The sequence below is a fragment of the Ovis aries genome, chromosome 8 (genome assembly GCF_016772045.2).
Source record: "Ovis aries strain OAR_USU_Benz2616 breed Rambouillet chromosome 8, ARS-UI_Ramb_v3.0, whole genome shotgun sequence".
NCBI classification, from domain to species: Eukaryota; Metazoa; Chordata; class Mammalia; order Artiodactyla; family Bovidae; genus Ovis; species Ovis aries.
Genome location: NC_056061.1, coordinates 91,229,085 through 91,247,986, shown reverse-complemented (window position 1 = coordinate 91,247,986; position 18,902 = coordinate 91,229,085). Strand labels below are relative to the sequence as shown.

Sequence of the window (18,902 nt, the reverse complement as noted above, 5' to 3'; positions counted from 1 at the left end):
CGGCTCTCACCCTGTGGTCTGGGCCACCAGACCTGGTGGACACGCATCCGTGTTGACAAGGGAGCCACACACAGGCCCATAGCACAGACCAAGGCTCCCGGACAAAGCCCGGCAGTTCCTCTCCTTGTGAGAGCCAGCTTCCTGCTGCTCTCGGACCCCACACAGACCAGGACCCGCCCCCCACCCCCAGGACCCAGGGACCCTGCACAGACCAGGAACCCCCCCAAGGACCTGGGGACCCCGCACAAACCAGGATCCCCCCAGGACCTGGGGACCCCGCACAGACCAGGAACACCACCCCCAGGATCTGGAGACCCCACACAGACCAGGACCTGCACCCCCCGGGACCTGGGGACCCTGCACAGAGCAGGACCCTGCCTCTGCCCGGGCTCCAAGTTTCCTCCTGATGGAGCCAGTCGCAGGCACGTCTGAGCCTTCGGGCATCAGGCGGCCCCCTTGAGTACCCTCTCCTCCACCTGCCGACGCCCCCATCGCGCAGCAGCTGGCTCCGGCCGCTCCAAGGCGGGGGTCACAGTGACAAGCTCACTTCTCCTCGCGTGTACCTACCTGTGTACCTACCGTGATGGCTGCCCAAAGCGTGAAAGAAAGTGAAGTCACTTAGTTGTGTCCGACTCTTTGTGACCCCATGGACTGTAGCCTACCAGGCTCCTCTGTCCATGGGATTTTCCAGGCAATAGTCCTGGAGTGGATTGCCATTTTCTTCTCCAGGGATCGTCCCAACCCAGGAATCAAACCTGGGTCTCCCGCATTGTAGACAGACGCTTTACCGTCTGACCATCAGAGAAGTCCAAAGCGTGAAGAGTTCTGTGATTTCTGCAGAGTCTGCAGACACCACCTGCAGGGCAAAGCGGCAGTGCCCAGCCACAGGGTGGCCCCAGGACAGCAGGGGCAGGGACCGCTCAGGGCCGAGCGCCAGGAAGGACCATGCAGTGAGGGGAGACCCATGGGGAGAGCGCACTGGGTCAGGGAGGTCAGCAGTCAGGGGCCCAGGGGAACGAGCCTAGGGGTCGACACAAGGGGGTCAGAGGGGTGCAGGGGCGTGAGGAAGAGGTAAGGGCCCGCCCCTGGCATCAGGTGACGCAGGGACCCCCCCACCCCGTCATATCAGCCACCGGTGCTCAGCGAGGAGGGCGGCAGCCACACCAACATCAACCCCGAGCAGCCCCCGGAGGATGCGGTGGGGAGGGCGGTGCCCACGGCTGTGTCCCCGCTGAGAGGTCCACAGTCACGGCGGCAGATGTGGGGAGCAGTCCCCGGCCCCACTGGAACCATGGCTGGGGGCGGCGCACTGGGCTCCCGCTGGCCTGGTTGCTTCTGTTCTCAAGAAAACGCTGCCACAGATGGGCTGAGGGCCCAGCAGCCTTGCCAGGGACACAAAGGACAAAGGGCTGTGACTTGGGGGGGGGGCTGCTCCCCACGGCCCTGGGGACAGCTGCAGCCCAGGCGGGGGCCTTGGGAAAGCTCCCAGCATTCCCATCTCCAGGGGTAAAAGGCAATGGGCATCCCCATCTCCAGGGGTGGGCAACCCCATCTCCAGGGGTGGACGTCCACCCAGCCTGACCCATGAGCACAGGGCAGGATCCTGGTCACAGCCGTCGTTTCAAGATTTCTAGCGGGAAAGCTCTTTGAGGAGTGAGGTTTGGGTCGACATGCCAGGCGAGGGCCTGTGACCAGAGGTGAGCAGCTGAGGGAGGAGGCGGCGATGAGAGAGGAAGGGCTCCTCAGCCCAGGGGCCCGGCCCTCGGGTCCCGTGGTCACCGTGCAGCTCGGCCGCTTCTTCCCTCCCCGCCAGCCCCATTCCAGCGCCAACACCAGCGGGGTTATGAGCGGTTATCCTCTAAATCATAATTTTGAGTCCAGCCTGGAGGCTGTGACCGACCACAGGACCTCCTCTGAGCGGGGGCAATGACGTGAGGGGTATTGCATCACAGTAGACAGAAGCGGGAGGCGTCCCCGTCTTTACCCACAAGTTCAGTTACAAGGGGGTGGCCGCCGCTGAGCTGGAGAAGCGACGGCGGGACCAGGAAAGTCTGTGGTCACGTGGCCCCACCCGCCGCACGGTGGCCTCCCTGCCGGCCTCTGATGGCAGAGAAGCCAGAGCGCGTGGCAGGACGCCCTTCCTGGGAGGCCGACCCGCCAGCAGGGCCAGGAGGAGGCTGTGCGGCCAGTGGGGGAGGGGCACAGCTGAGTGGATACAGACTCGGGGTTCAGGGCAGCCCTGCAGGGGCTCCTGGAGACCCTCCGGCCTTGCTGCTGCGGACGAGGAGCTTCCCGGAGTGGCTGTGCAGGGCCTCCCGCGAGCCTGAGCTGGGGGGTCTGCGGCCCGTCTCACTCTGTCCTCCCAGGGCCTGCACTAAACCAGACTGGACCCCCGGGGACACGCTGACCGGCAGGCTTGCTGTCCAGGGCCCTCCAGGAGCTGTTCTGCCCCACCTCTCTGCAGCGAGCTCCACGTCCCATCCACTTCACCCTCTGCTCCAAGGACAGGGTGGCTGGTCCAGGGGTGGACGTCCACCCAGCCTGACCCGTGGGCACAGGGCAGGGTCCTGGTCACAGCCGTCGCTGCAAGATTAGCACTATGGCCAGTAAGATGCAGCCACCCACGCCTCGGTGACGGCTGACTGAGAAGACTCCCCTCTGCACAGGACGCAGCTTGGGAGACGAGGCCCCAAACTGCTGCGGCCACTGCTTCCCAGGGATCCACCTGCAGCTCACACCAGCAGCTGGAAAGCGACCGGAGAACTGCAGGGCAGGAAGCCTGGGGCCCGCTGGAGCAGAGTCCCGAAACCACCTGCCCTCGGAAACACACCCTGCCCGTGGGTCTTCAATTCACAAGCTATGAAGTCCACGCGGTCAGTCGGGTTTCTGATAGAGCCTGAGGCATCCTGACTTATCGGACGACTTTACTCGTGGATTTCTCGGCTAAATGCATTAACATCTGCTTCTTCTCAATAAAAGTCCAAATCTTCAGCAAGGCTGCGTGTGTGAGGCGGACAGCATCGTCCCACTTGTTTCTGTCTTGCCTGGTGCAGGCTGCCACGTTCTCTGCGTACTGCAAGACACACTTCAAGAACCTGTTTCGAGCAAGGAAAGTAATTTATCTATCCCACTGTAAAATCCAACAAGGATTTACACGTATCCACCTCATTTTGGAATCACAACTGAAGTACTCTAGCTAATTTTCACCTGAAGACTCAAGAAAAGGAAATACGTACAACATGGAAATGCGAGAACACTAGCTGGATGAAGGCGAGGACGCCAGCGTCAGTGTGCAGGGTGATGTCCACGGGCCACACAGCGCGCCCGCTCCCAGGCCCACGCAGGACGCCCTGCTCACGGGACCTTAGGGGCCGCCTGGACCACACTCACACAGCAGACCCTCAACACACTGGACCTTCGGGGGCTGCGCCTCCTGTTTCCACCCCACGAGCCTCACCCCCTCCACAGCAGACGCGCGCTGCTGGGAGCAGCCGTCGCTGCCGAAAGGCTTCTGCTGGGAGACGGCGCACCAGGGAGCCCGCAGGGAGCGCCCTCTGACTGGCGGGCAGAAGGACCACGTCCACTCTCCCCAGGTTCTCCTTGAAGGCCCCAAGTAGCCGAGAATTCCCTGCAGCTATGAACTTCGGCAATTTTCCCACTTAGGGAGGCGTTAGAAGAATACAGTGAGCATCCACAGCTCCCTGTCTAGACTGTGGCTTTCAGTTGAGGTGACTGTGCCCCCAAAGGACACTGGGGGCATCTGAGCCCTTTGTGGCTGTCACAGCTGGGGGCTGCTGGCATCCAGTGGGCGGGGGGCACTGCCCTACAGTGCCTACAAGGCCCTGCAGCAGACAGTCTGCGGACTGGCGCCTGACCAGGCTCCGGGCGTCCACGCAGCTGAGGGCGGTGCAGCTTCACCAGCCTCCTCCCAGTATCGCTGTCTGGACAGAGTTCCCGTGGCCCTGAGGGAGGGATTCCAAAATCATCCACACGCAGTTCACTCAGCTTTCTGAACCGTGTCCGCTCTAAAGGCTCACCGACTTGCACTGACACCCACAGAGAAGAGCGGTTCAGGGCCAGGAAGGAGGGAACACGGATCAAAATCACTGACACACAGCTTCATCCCCTGCAGTGTGCACACTGACCCAGATACTGCTGGTGTTCTGAACTGTTACACACTGACCTCAGGTACCGCTGGTGTTCTGAAGTGTGCACACTGACCTCAGGTACCGCTGGTGTTCTGAACTGTTACACACTGACCTCAGATACCACTGGTGTTCTGAACTGTTACACACTGACCTCAGATACTGCTGGTGTTCTGAACTGTTACACACTGACCCAGATACTGCTGGTGTTCTGAAGTGTGCACACTGACCCAGATACCGCTGGTGTTCTGAAGTGTTACACACTGACCTCAGGTACTGCTGGTATTCTGAAGCATTCTTCCCAAGAACCATGTGAATGTTGATCAATTCCAGTGCAATCAGCAATAAAATCAGGTAAAGCATCGGAGACAGAAGCTTTATACTAAAAACATAAAATCAGTTAAAATTTAGTAAGTGTAAGTATTTATCACCTTTATAATGTGCCTCCGTGAGGACACAGTGCATTCCAGATACACAGTGCCGACACTGCTGGCAAATCTGTGTTACCTTTAAAATCCAAAAATTTGCTGGGTCTGTAGAACCCATATTCTAAAGTTACAGGTGGTATTTACAGTGACACTTATTGCATTTTTTCTCAAAAATAAGCATTCTCTGAAGTGGGAGCAGGGCAAAGACTACCAGTTTTGCCAAGAAAATGCACTGGTCATAGCAAACACCCTCTTCCAACAACACAAGAGAAGACTCTACACATGGACATCACCAGATGGTCAACACCGAAATCAGATTGATTATATTCTTTGCAGCCAAAGATGGAGAAGCTCTATACAGTCAACAAAAACAAGACCAGGAGCTGACTGTGGCTCAGATCATGAACTCCTTATTACCAAATTCAGACTCAAATTGAAGAAAGTAGGGAAAACCGCTAGACCATTCAGGTATGACCTAAATCAAATCCCTTATGATTATACACTGGAAGTGAGAAACAGATTTAAGGGCCTAGATCTGATAGATAGAGTGCCTGATGAACTATGGAACGAGGTTCGTGACATTGTATAGGAGACAGGGATCAAGACCATCCCCATGGAAAAGAAATGCAAAAAAGCAAAATGGCTGTCTGGAGAGGGCTTACAAATAGCTGTGAAAAGAAGAGAGGAGAAAAGCAAAGGAGAAAAGGAAAGATATAAGCGTCTGAATGCAGAGTTCCAAAGAATAGCAAGAAGAGATAAGAAAGACTTCTTCAGCGATCAATGCAAAGAAATAGAGGAAAAGAACAGAATGGAAAAGACTAGAGATCTCTTCAAGAAAATTAGAAATACCAAGGGAACATTTCATGCAAAGATGGGCTCAGTAAAGGACAGAAATGGTATGGACCTAACAGAAGCAGAAGATATTAAGAAGAGGTGCCAAGAATACACAGAAGAACTGTACAAAAAAGATCTTCACGACCCAGATAATCACGATGGTGTGATCACTCACCTAGAGCCAGACTTCCTGGAATGTGAAGTCAAGTGGGCCTTAGAAAGCATCACTATGAACAAAGCTAGTGGAGGTGATGGAATTCCAGTGGAGCTGTTTCAAATCCTGAAAGATGATGCTGTGAAAGTGCTGCACTCAATATGCCAGCAAATTTGGAAAACTCAGCAGTGGCCGCAGGACTGGAAAATGTCAGTTTTCATTCCAATCCCAAAGAAAGGCAATGCCAAAGAATCCTCAAACTACCGCACAATTGCACTCATCTCACATGCTAGAAAGTAATACTCAAAATTTTCCAAGTCAGGCTTCAGCAATACGTAAACCGTGAACTTCCAGATGTTCAAGCTGGTTTTAGAAAAGGCAGAGGAACCAGAGATCAAATCGCCAACATCTGCTGGATCATGGAAAAAGCAAGAGAGTTACAGAAAAACATCCATTTCTGCTTTATTGACTATGCCAAAGCCTTTGACTGTGTGGATCACAATAAACTGTGGAAAATTCTGAAAGAGATGGGAATACAGACCACCTGACCTGCCTCTTGAGAAATCTGTGTGCAGGTCAGGAAGCAACAGTTAGAACTGGACATGGAACAACAGACTGGTTCCAAATAGGAAAAGGAGTACGTCAAGGCTGTATATTGTCACCCTGCTTCTTTAACTTATATGCAGAGTACATCATGAGAAATGCTGGGCTGGAAGAAGCACAAGCTGGAATCAAGATTTCCAGGAGAAATACCAATAACCTCAGATATGCAGATGACCCCACCCTTATGGCAGAAAGTGAAGAGGAACTAAAAAGCCTCTTGATGAAAGTGAAAGAGGAGAGTGAAAAAGTTGACTTAAAGCTCAACATTCAGAAAACTGAGATCATGGCAACTGGTCCCATCACTTCATGGCATATAGATGGGGAAACAGTGGAAACAGTGTCAGGCTTTATTTTGGGGGCTCCAAAATCACTGCAGATGGTGATTGCAGCCATGAAATTAAAAGACGCTTACTCCTTGGAAGAAAAGTTATGACCAACCTAGATAGCATACTCGAAAGCAGAGACATTACTTTGCCGACTAAGGTCCGTCTAGTCAAGGCTATGTTTTTTCCAGTGGTCATGTATGGATGTGAGAGTTGGACTGTGAAGAAGGCTGAGCGCCGAAGAATTGATGCTTTTGAACTGTGGTGCTGGAGAAGACTCCTCAGAGTCCCTTGGACTGCAAGGAGATCCAACCAGTCCATTCTGAAGCAGATAACCCTGGGATTTCTTTGGAAGGAATGATGCTAAAGCTGAATCTCCAGTACTTTGGCCACCTCATGCGAAGAGGTGACTCATTGGAAAACACTCTGATGCTGGGAGAGATTGGGGGCAGGAGGAGAAGGGGACGACCGAGGATGAGATGGCTGGATGGCATCTCGGACTCGATGGACGCGAGTCTGAGTGAACTCCGGGAGTTGGTGATAGACAGGGAGGCCTGGCGTGCTGCGATTCATGGGGTCGCAGAGTCGGACACGGCTGAGCGACTGAACTGACTGAACTGAACTGAAGTGGGAGCAGAAGCCCACCAGCTGAGAGCCGCCCGCCGTGGCCCCGCCCGCCGTGGCCCCGCCCACCGTGGCCCCGCCCACCGTAGCTCCGCCCGCCGTGGCCCCGCCCACCGTAGCTCCGCCCACCGTAGCTCCGCCCAGCAGAGTGCGCAGCACGCACCTGCGCGCCAGACGCAGGTAATTCCGCCTCTGCCGCGAGCGCAGGCTTCGGTCCTCCCACTGCCGGCGCCTCAGCTCCACGCACGCAGCTACCTGGACACCAACGAGGCGGCAGTGGGCGGTGACCCTCCGGAGCACCGCCAGCACCTCCAGGACAGCTCGGGGGCAGAAGAGGGTCCGCACGGGGGTGCTGCAGAGCGCATGGAGCAGCCGCGGCCACCTGCGGGGCGGAGAGCGGGTCCTGAGGGCCTGTCCGCCCCGGGCCGGCGGCCTGCATACCTGCCGCGGCCGCGTCACAGGCGTCAGACTCGGCAGATCCCGTGTGAGCACGTCTGTCGCCAAACGCACCATCAGGGCTTATCTAACAGCTCCTCCGCGAAGTCTGCAACCCAACACACCTCCCCCAGGCCCAAGCACCCAGGGCGCCCCAGACTCACTGCTCAGGAGGAAGGGGCCCTGAGAGGTGGGCAGCGCGGTGTGTCTCAGGCGCACGGCAACACAGCTCGGCCACGATCTCTGTGATTAAAGAGCTGCAGGCATCTGTCTCAGAATCACCTTCTGGTCTGAAGACAGGAAACATTTAAGGGCCTGTGACAAGGAGCAGTTGCCCAACTAGGGCCAGTGCAAACTGATGTTTATCTCAGTGGCTCACTGGGCAAAGCATTTCATCTGCAACTTGTTTTCCCCAAAATAAAATGAAAAAGCCACGTAGGAGGCCCAGGTAAAGGTGAACGACAGAGGCGCCACCCACCTCCCAAGGAGGCCTGCCTTCATGCTGGAGCCCTAGGTCTCTGCAAACGCTTCCCCCACGACTGGGCCCTGAGACCCCCAGTCTCGGCCCTCTAGCACCTAACCCTAGTAACTCCTCCTTGGGACCTGTCTCCTGACAGTCTTGCCAGAGAAGACACTGTTTGGAGCTGAGGTCAGAGACTTGCGAGGCTTCTGTGAGGACTCACCGCACAGGCTCCCTTTCTGCTTCTTCGGGCAAAGGCAACAGAGGCCAAGCTCCGATGCTCCCCTCACAGCTCAGCACCTAACACGACATATTTGTAAAACTATTACAGAGGCTGCATTTGGAAACTTGGTGGGCATCTGTTATTCGGTCAACGCAGGTAAAGAAGGCAGGTGAAAACGAGACCCTTAGGAAGTGTCGACTGCCCCTCCCGCCCGACGCTCCTGGGGACACCTCTGCAAATCTCTCCAACCCCTCCTGCACTGATTCTACGGCTTCCTTTCAGAATTTCCATTAGCAGCTATCCTGACGATTATATTCTTGGACATGACCCCACCTGGCTCCCTGGTACTGCCTGCCATATGTAAAATAAAGTTTCTGAGCCACTCTCCAATCACAATATCCGGGTAGAGATGCTCACAATCTTATTGCTTGTTTAATCTACAGGTTAACAAAAGCTGGTCAGACGAAGCTGACATCCCTCACCACTGCCAAGCAGCACCTGTGACAGGTCCTGGGTTAACGGCACGCAGTCACCCACAAAGTACCTAAAACACTGAGGACGCAAACCCACCATCACCTCGACCGCTGGACCCCAAAAAGGCCACGCATCTGGGAGGCACACAAGCCACAGGGCCAGGTCTGGGGACCCGAAGCCAGGCTGGAGGAGGCGGCCTGCACCCTTCAAATCTCTACAGCTGTGGACCTGCACACCCCTCCCCACATACCTGTTTTTTAAGCTGAGAAGCTGGGTGGCAGCGAGAAACGTAGGTTGCTGCAAGGTTAATCAGTGACCTCACCGCTGCCTTTTCCTGGTTTAGAGAAAACAGACCATTGTTACTACAACTTTGGTCAGGCTTCTGCTTCTCTGCTATTGCATCTGAGGTCACATAAGAGTCCTGACTTCTTGTTAACTCCCTACACATAATTTTCTCAGCTAAAAGAAGGAAAACTCTTCATTAAAATGGCTTTGACACAGTAGTCAAGCCATAACCAACAAAATTATCTTAAATAAGGCTGATTAATAGTGATCAATTACAAATGCCACTCTGTCCACAATGCAACGAAACCAGAAACAAATGAGAAAAAGTGTCCAAACAATTGGAAAATTTAAGAGATTCCCCTGAAAAACTAGGACACAAGAATTTAAACATTAAAAATTAATATAGGTAGATATATTTCTAAGTATTTTATTCTTTTCGTTGCAATGGTGAATGGAATTGTTTCCTTAATTTCTTTTTCTACTTTCTCATTATTAGTGTATAGGAATGCAAGGGATTTCTGTGTGTTGATTTTATATCCTGCAACTTTACTATATTCATTGATTAGCTCTAGTAATTTTCTGGTGGAGTCTTTAGGGTTTTCTATGTAGAGGGATCATGTCATCTGCAAACAGTGAGAGTTTTACTTCTTTCCAATTTGGATTCCTTTTATTTCTTTTTCTGCTCTGACTGCTGTGGCCAAAACTTCCAGAACTATGTTGAATAGTAGTGGTGAAAGGGGCACCCTTGTCTTGTTCCTGACTTTAGGGGAAATGCTTTCAATTTTTCACCATTGAGGATAATGTTTGCTGTGGGTTTGTTATATATAGCTTTTATTATATTGAGGTATGTTCCTTCTCTTCCTGCTTTCTGGAGAGTTTTTATCATAAATGGATGTTGCATTTTGTCAAAGGCCTTCTCTGCATCTATTGAGATAATCATATGGCTTTTATTTTTCAATTTGTTAATGTGGTGTATTACATTGATTGATTTGTGGATATTGAAGAATCCTTGCATCCCTGGGATGAAGCCCACTTGGTCGTGGTGTAGGATCTTTCAAATGTGTTGTTGGATTCTGATTGCTAGAATTTTGTTAAGGATTTTTGCATCTATGTTCATCAGTGATATTGGCCTGTAGTTTTAAAGACCTATATATAGAAAACTATAAAACACTGGTGAAAGAAATCAAAGAGGACACTAATAGATGGAGAAATATACCATGTTCATGGATTGGAAGAATCAGTACAGTGAAAATGAGTATACTACCCAAAGCAATCTATAGATTCAATGAAATCCCTATCAAGCTACCAGCGGTATTTTTCACAGAGCTAGAACAAATAATTTCAAGATTTGTATGGAAATACAAAAACCTCGAATAGCCAAAGCAATCTTGAGAAAGAAGAATGGAACTGGAGGAATCAACCTGCCTGACTTCAGGCTCTACTACAAAGCCACAGTCATCAAGACAGTATGGTACTGGCACAAAGACAGACATATAGATCAATGGAACAAAATAGAAAGCCCAGAGATATATCCACACACATATGGACACCTTATCTTTGACAAAGGAGGCAAGAATATACAATGGAGTAAAGACCATCTCTTTAACAAGTGGTGCTGGGAAAACTGGTCAACCACTTGTAAAAGAATGAAACTAGAACACTTTCTAACACCACACACAAAAATAAACTCAAAATGGATTAAAGATCTAAAAGTAAGACCAGAAACTATAAAACTCCTAGAGGAGAACATAGGCAAAACACTCTCCGACATAAATCACAGCAGGATCCTCTATGATCCACCTCCCAGAATACTGGAAATAAAAGCAAAAATAAACAAATGGGATCTAATTAAAATTAAGAGCTTCTGCACAACAAAGTAAACTATAAGCAAGGTGAAAAGACGGCCTTCTGAATGGGAGAAAATAATAGCAAATGAAGCAACTGACAAACAACTAATCTCAAAAATATACAAGCAACTCCTGCAGCTCAATTCCAGAAAAATAAACGACCCAATCAAAAAATGGGCCAAAGAACTAAATAGACATTTCTCCAAAGAAGACATACGGATGGCTAACAAACACATGAAAAGATGCTCAACATGACTCATTATCAGAGAAATGCACAATGAGGTACCATTTCTCACCAGTCAGAATGGCTGTGATCCAAAGGTCTACAAGCAATAAATGCTGGAGAGGGTGTGGAGAAAAGGGAACCCTCTTATACTGTTGGTGGGAATGCAAACTAGCATAGCCACTATGGAGAACAGTGTGGAGATTCCTTAAAACACTGGAAATAGAACTGCCTTATGACCCAGCAATCCCACTGCTGGGCATACACACCGAGGAAACCAGAATTGAAAAAGACACGTGTACCCCAATGTTCATTGCAGCACTGTTTATAATAGCCAGGACATGGAAGCAACCTAGATGTCCATCAGCAGATGAATGGATAAGAAAGCTGTGGTACATATACACAGTGGAGTATTACTCAGCCATTATACATTTGAATCAGTTCTAATGAGGTGGATGAAACTGGAGCCGATTATACAGAGTGAAGTAAGCCAGAAAGAAAAACACCAATACAGTATACTAACACATATATATGGAATTTAGAAAGATGGTAACGATAACCCTGTATGCGAGACAGCAAAAGAGACACAGATGTATAGAACAGTCTTTTGGACTTTGTGGGACAGGGAGAGGGTGGGATGATTTGGGAGAATGGCACTGAAACATGTATAATATCATATAAGAGACGAATTGCCAGTCTAGGTTTGATGCAGGATACAGGATGCTTGGGGCTGGTGCACTGGGATGACCCAGAGGGATGGTATGGGGAGGGAGGTGAGAGGGGGGTTCAGGATTGGGAACATGTGTACACCGTGGCGGATTCATGTCGATGTATGGCAAAACCAATACAATATTGTAATTAGCCTCCAATTAAAATAAATAAATTTTTAAAAAATAAATAAAAGGAATATAACTAGAAGAGGATTACATACTATAAACACTCAACTGCCAGACATATAAGTATTTTTAAAAGAGTAAAAAAATTACATTATTTACAGCTGACACACCTGTATAACTGGCAAACCTGAGTCTGTGGGCTATTACAGAATGTGGTCAGCCGAGGAAGGGAATGGCAAACGACTCCAGCAGCCTTGCCTTGAGAACCCCACGAACAGGATGAAGGGGAAAGCCACGACACTGGAAGACGAACCCACAGGGCAGTAGGCGTCCAATTTGCTACTGAGGAGGAGCAGATAAACAGCTCCAGAAAGAATGAAGAGACTAGGCCAAAGCAGAACAGATGCCCAGCTGTGGATGCGTCTGGTGGCGAGAGGAAAGCCCAAGGCTGTAGAGAACAACACTGCACAGGAACCTGGAACGTCAGGCCCATGAATCAAGGCGAACTGGAAGTGGTCAAACTGGAGATGGCCAGAGTGGACGTCGACATTTTAGCAACTGGTGAACTGAAATGGACAGGAATGGGTGAATTTAATTCAGATGACAACTGTACCTACTACTGTGGGCTAGATCCCTTAGAAGAAATGGAGTAGTCCTCAGAATCAACAACGGAGTCTGAAATGCAGTACTTGGGTGCAATCTCAAAAACAACAGAATGATCTCAATTTGATTCCAAAGCAAACCATTCAACATCACAGTAATCCAAATCTATGCCCCAGTCACTAGTGCTGAAGAAGCTGAAGTTGAACGGTTCTATGAAGATCTAGAAAACCTTCTAGAACTAACACCAAAAAAAGATGTCCTTTTCATCCTAGGGGACTGGAATGCAAAAGTAAGAAATCAAGAGAGTAACAGGCAAGTTTGGTCTTGGAGTACAGAATGAAGCAGGGCAAAGGCTAACAGAGTTTTGCCAAGAGAACACACTGGTCATAGCAAATACCCTCTTCCAACAACACAAGAGAAGACTCTACACATGGACATCACCAGACGGTCAATACTGAAATAAGATTGATTATATCCTTGCAGCCAAAGATAGAGAAGCTCTATACAGTTAGCAAAAACAAGACCTGGAGCTGACTGTAACTCAGATCATAATCTCCTTATTGCCAAATTCAGACTTATATTGAAGAAAGTAGGAAAAGCAACTAGGCCATTTGCAACTGACCTAATCAAATCCCTTATAATTATACAGTGGAGGTGACAAACAGATTCAAGGGATTAGATCTGGCAGACAGAGTGCCTGACCAACTATGGGTGGAAGTTCATAGCACCGCACAGAGGCAGTGACCAAACCATCCCCAAGAAAAGGAACGGAATAAGGCAGACTGGTTGCTGAGGAGGCTTTACAAATAGCTGAGCAAAGAGGAGAGGTGAAAGGCAAAGGAGAAAAGGTAATATATATCCATCTGAATGCAGCGTTCCAAAGAACAGCGAAGAGAGATAAGAAAGCCTTCAGTGAACAATGCAAAGAAACAGAGGAAAACAATAGAATGGGAAAGACTAGAGATCTCTTCAAGAAAATTAGAGATACCAAGGGAACATTTCATGCAAAGATGGCCACAAAAGGACAGAAATGGTATGGAAGCAGAAGAGATTAAGAAGAGGTGGCAAGAATACACAGAAGAACTATACAAAAAGATCTAAATGACCCAGATAACCACGATGGTGTGACCCCTAACCCAGAGCCAGGCATTCTGGAGTGTGAAGTCAAGAGGGCCTCAGGAAGCATCACTGCAAACAAAGCTAGTGGAGGTGGTGGAATCCTGGCTGAGCTGTTTCAAACCCTGAAAGATGATGCTGTTAAAATGCTGCACTCAATATGCCAGCAAAGTTGGAAAACTCAGCAGCGGCCACAGGACTGAAAAAGGTCAGTCTTCATTCTAATCCCGAAAGGCAGTGCCAAAGAAAGTTCAGATTACTGCACAACGGCACTCATTTTCACATGCCAGCAAGGTAACGCCCAAAGTCATTCAAGCTACTCTTGAATACCACGTGAACTGAGAACTTCCAGATGTTCAAGCTGAATTTAGAAAAGGCAGAGGAACCAGAGATCAAATTGCCAACATCCTTTGGATCATAGAAAAAGCAAGAGAGTTCCAGAAAAACATCTACTTCTGCTTCATTGACTACACTAAAGCCTTTGACTGTGTGGATCACAACAAACTGTGGAAAATTCTTCAAGAGATGGGAATACCAGACCACCTGACCTGCCTCCTGAGAAACCTGTATGCAGGTCAAGAAGCAACAGTTAGAACCAGACACAGGACAATAGACTGGTTCAAAATCAGGAAAGGAGGACGTCAAGGCTGCATACTGTCACCTTGCTTATTTAATTTCTATGCAGAGTACATCATATGAAATGCCGGGCTGGATGAAGCACAAGATGGAATCAAGATTCCGGGAGAAATAGCAGCAACCTCAGATATGCAGATGACACCACTCTAATGAAACAAAGTGAAGAGGAACTAAAGAGCCTCTTGATGAAAGTGAAAGAGGACAGTGAAAAAGCTGGCTTAAAACTCAGCATTTGAAAAACTAAGATTATGGCATCTGGTCCCATCACGTCATGGCAAATAGATGGGGAAACAGTGCAAAGAGTGAGACTTTCTTTTCGTGGGCTCCAAAATCACTGCAAATGGTGACTATAGCCATGAAATTGAGAGACGCTTGCTTCTCAGAAGAAAAACTATGATCAACCTAGACAGCATATTAAAAAGCACACGCATCACTTTGCTGACAAATGTCCATCTAGTCAAAGCTATAGTTTTTCTAGTGATCATGTACAGATGTGAGAACTTGACCATAAAGAAGGCTGATGCCAAAGAACTGATGCTTTCAGACTGCGGGGGAAGACTCTTGAGAGTCCCTTGAACAGCAAGGATATCAAACCAATCAACCCTAAAGGAAATCAGTCCTGAATATTCATTGGAAGGACTGATGCTGAAGCTGAAGCTCCAATCCTTTGGCCACCTCATGCAAAGAGCCGGCTCACTGGTAAAGGGCCTATGCTGGGCAAGACTGAGGGCAGGAGAAGAAGGGAGTGATTGAGGATGAGCTGATCAGAAGGTATCACCGAATCAATGGACACGAGTCTGAGCAAATTCCAAGAGGAGTGAAGAACAGGGAAGCCTGGCATGCTGCAGGCCCTGAGGCTGCAGAGTCGGACATGGCTTGCCACTGCAGAACAGCAAAGTCAGTGAGTTGATGGCTGAGAAATTTAATGCATGGATGTCAAAAGCTTCCCTATGCATAAGCAGTAACTACCTAGACCTCTCAGCAGCACAGAACAACTCGAATGGCTGTTACTTGGAGAAGAAATGCAGCGAACTTCCACTCACTCTGACCCCACAGATCAGAGGCCACCAGGCTCATGGGGCGGCTGGGACCTGGCAGGGTTGCCAGGACTCACACCTGGAGGGATGAGCCCGTGGCCACCAGAGCACACGCGCCTTCCCCGCGACAGGAGCCGCGGGAGGGCCTCTGAGCCCTGGGGACGCGTGGGGGCTCGTGCAGGGCGGCAGGGGAGGGGCCGCGGCTCTGGGGCTGTCTTGAGGGAGAGCAGGGAAGCTGGAGAGTGCAGCGGGGGACTGGCCTCGGGGCCTGAGCAGCGCCTGCGGTGGGCAACAGTGTTCAGTCTTGCGAAAGTATCAGTTATCCCCACATTAATCCATCAGCGCATCCCCGTGGGCTTCCTGTTTAACTGCACAGGTTCACTGGGACACTAGCAACGAGAGGAGAGGCAGCACATTCTGAAGGAGAAGAGAAGCAGGACCACAGTGTCAGACTCCACGCTAGTGTTAGTGTCAACACCAACGCATCTGTGGTGAGACCCAGTAGACGGGAAAGGGGAGTGCAGGTCTGGAGTCCAGGGCACCCCGCATAGAGATGCTTATTCTCTAAGCGGGGTTGGCCAACGTGCAAGCAATTTGTTAGAGAAAAAAAAGCTAGATTCCCAGGTGAAATAAATTCCTGCTGGATCAAAAGATGTAAATGAAAAAACAGCTACAGAACTATAATGGAAAGATATGAATACTTCTATAATTTCGGAAAACAAAGGGTCTTTTAAGAAGAACTCCAGATGCATAAGCCAGAGCGGAAAAGCCTAAAGATAGGGAGCAGCGATGCAGACAGAAAGACAGGAACAGCGATGCAGACAGAGAGACGGGAGCAGCGATGCAGACAGAGAGAAGGGGGAACAGCGATGCAGACAGAGAGACGAGGAAAAGCCTAAAGATAGGGAGCAGCGATGCAGACAGAGAGACAGGAACAGTGATGCAGACAGAGAGACGGGAACAGCGATGCAGACAGAGAGACGGGAACAGCAATACAGAGAGACGAGGAAAAACCTAAAGATAGGGAGCAGCGATGCAGACACAGAGACGGGAACAGCGATGCAGACAGAGAGACGGGAACAGCGATGCAGACAGAGAGACGGGAAAAACCTAAAGATAGGGAGCAGCAATGCAGACAGAGAGACGGGAACAGCGATGCAGACAGAGAGAAGGGGGAACAGCAATACAGACAGAGAGACGGGAAAAACCTAAAGATAGGGAGCAGCGATGCAGACAGAGAGACGGGAACAGCGATGCAGACAGAGAGACGGGAACAGCAATGCAGACAGAGAGACGGGAAAAACCTAAAGATAGGGAGCAGCGATGCAGACAGAGAGACGGGAACAGCGATGCAGACAGAGAGACGGGAACAGCAATACAGAGAGACGAGGAAAAACCTAAAGATAGGGAGCAGCGATGCAGACACAGAGACGGGAACAGCGATGCAGACAGACGGGAGCAGCGATGCAGACAGAGAGACGAGGAAAAGCCTAAAGACAGGGAGCAGCGATGCAGACAGAGAGACGGGAACAGCGATGCAGACAGAGAGACTGTCATACTGAGAGGAGCAAGCGCCATATGACACCGCTCGCGTGTGGAAAACAAAAAGCCACACAAACGGCGCCTCTGCAACACAGACACAGTGCCACAGCGGTAGACGGCCATCTCCCGGCTCTCGGGGGATAAGGGGGGCTGGGGGCCTGGGGACTGGACTGGCTCCCACACACTGCTGTGCACACAACAGGTGACTCTCAAGGACCCACTGCACAGCACGGGGGCCCTGTGCAGTGGCCTGCAGCGGCCTGTATGGGAACGGAGGCTCAGACAGCGGATGCATATCTGTGTGTGACTCGTTCACTTTGCTCTGCGCCTGAAACTGTCGCGCTGTGAATCAGCTAGACTCCATTAAAACTTGTTAGCTAAATAAACACAGATTTAGAGTAAAACAAAAAAAAGGATGAATTATTTTAGGCGAGATCAAGTAATATTAATTTATTTGTTATAGAGAAGACATGTCCACAAGTAATGTCAGATGGAGGCACACCGTAACTCAAACAAAAGATAATTAAAATATAACTGATTACATTTGAAAACAACCCCATTCCCGCTCAACTGAAGGAGGGACTCTAACGAGACGTCTTCCTCCCCACACCTTACCTTACACGCTGCTAACAGATCTCCATCAATAAACCTGAGTAAAAGGACAAAGGAAAACGCAAGCAGCTGACCGGCTGCTTCTTTCGGAAATTCAGGTAAACTGACTTCCCCGTGGCTTAGCCGATCTCTTAGACGGGGACCCTCCTGATGGTTTAGGAAATCCCAGAGAAATTCCTACCAAAAAAAGGACACAAAAAATGTGTGGTTAGTGTTCTCAGCAGAAAGAAGGGAGTCTGAAGGCCCAGAAAGGGCAAGCCAAAGCAGCAGTGTTCATTACGGAAAAGTGAGCCTGGAACCCAGAGTCAGTCAAGGTCACGGAGCAGGTAAGCACCAAGTCACCCGGGACCCCTCGGCTTCTCACTACACCCGCCGCCTCTGCTGCGTTCTCCTGCGGGACCTCCCTTCTGTGTGTCGGCACCCTGCTACCCGAGGCCTGGACACTCCTGGGAAGCCCTGTCCTCTGGAACTGCACCCCACGACCTCAGGCAGGAGCCCCGCTGCTCAGGCTGGATCTCCTGGGGAGCTGCGTTTCTGCACCTGTTCCTTGGCAGACTGACAAGAACCTGGCAAGTCAGGAGGACTGTGCAACCAGGGCTGCAGAGCTGCCTGCACGGCTCCAGTGCTTGGTAGCAGCACCATTCCCAGCCTCACCCCCTGAAGGAGGAGGACTGTGTTGAGCACACCGGGAACCCACAGCTGTGCTCACGACAACACCGGTTTTCTTTCCCCTCATCCCTCTTTCTCACCTGTCCTTTCTCAGATCACCCTTTTATTTTTGAAGCCCTGTGAAGACACGGCTGTTTTCATAATGGCAAATGTTCAAGGACTCTTCCACAGGCAGAGGAAAAAGAGTCAGAAAACCAAATTTTCTGATTCAGGCAAACTGCCACTGGACAGAGGAGTCACAGAGATTCAAGATGAAAAAGAGCTTTAGATAAACGAGTCCAATCACGCTAACTTCCTGGTAGCAGAAAGGAGTGACCGACGTCACACAGAGGGGACTGGAACCCAGGATGCCAACTCCGAGTTAAAATCTATTTACAGTCCAAAGAAGTCACTGCAATATCCTCATAAAATACAAAAATTGGACAAATAGAAAACAGTTCTAAAAAATTATCTTTTCATCCAACTCTATCTTACTAGCCACATCTGACTTTGTTTTTGTTCATAAAGCAAATACAGTCCCTGCTACCGGCACATATGGGCTTCCCTGGAGGCTCAGATGGTCAAGAATCTGCCTGCAACACAGGAGACCTGGGTTCTATCTCTGAGTCAGGAAGATCCTCTGGAGAAGGGAATGGCTACCCACTCCAGTATTCTTGCCTGGAGAATCCCATGGACAGAGAGCGTGGTGGGCTACATACATACAGTCCATGGGCTCACAAAGAGACGGACGTGGCTAAACAACCAACGCTCTCACACATTTCATCAATAAATTCACATGACCCACAAATTCACT

The 18,902-nt window shown here is 50.0% G+C and overlaps 1 protein-coding gene across 8 annotated transcripts in view; it reads right to left on the bottom strand.

Annotated features, from left to right (window-relative positions):
- Positions 1 to 2,907: 2,907 nt before the first annotated feature.
- ERMARD (ER membrane associated RNA degradation) overlaps positions 2,908 to 18,902 on the bottom strand; it is a 33,440-nt gene continuing 17,445 nt past the window's right edge. For 7 of the 8 annotated variants that reach the window (XM_042253759.2, XM_042253761.2, XM_042253760.2 and 4 more), the window contains 7 exons: positions 17,444 to 17,617; positions 8,954 to 9,037; positions 8,230 to 8,306; positions 7,711 to 7,836; positions 7,275 to 7,493; positions 4,414 to 4,527; positions 2,908 to 3,095 (listed from right to left, as the gene is read on the bottom strand). In XM_042253759.2, the coding sequence (XP_042109693.1) occupies positions 2,912 to 3,095; positions 4,414 to 4,527; positions 7,275 to 7,493; positions 7,711 to 7,836; positions 8,230 to 8,306; positions 8,954 to 9,037; positions 17,444 to 17,617 (978 nt within the window). In that variant the 3' untranslated portion in view covers positions 2,908 to 2,911. The other variant, XM_060419352.1, reaches the window with a different exon arrangement.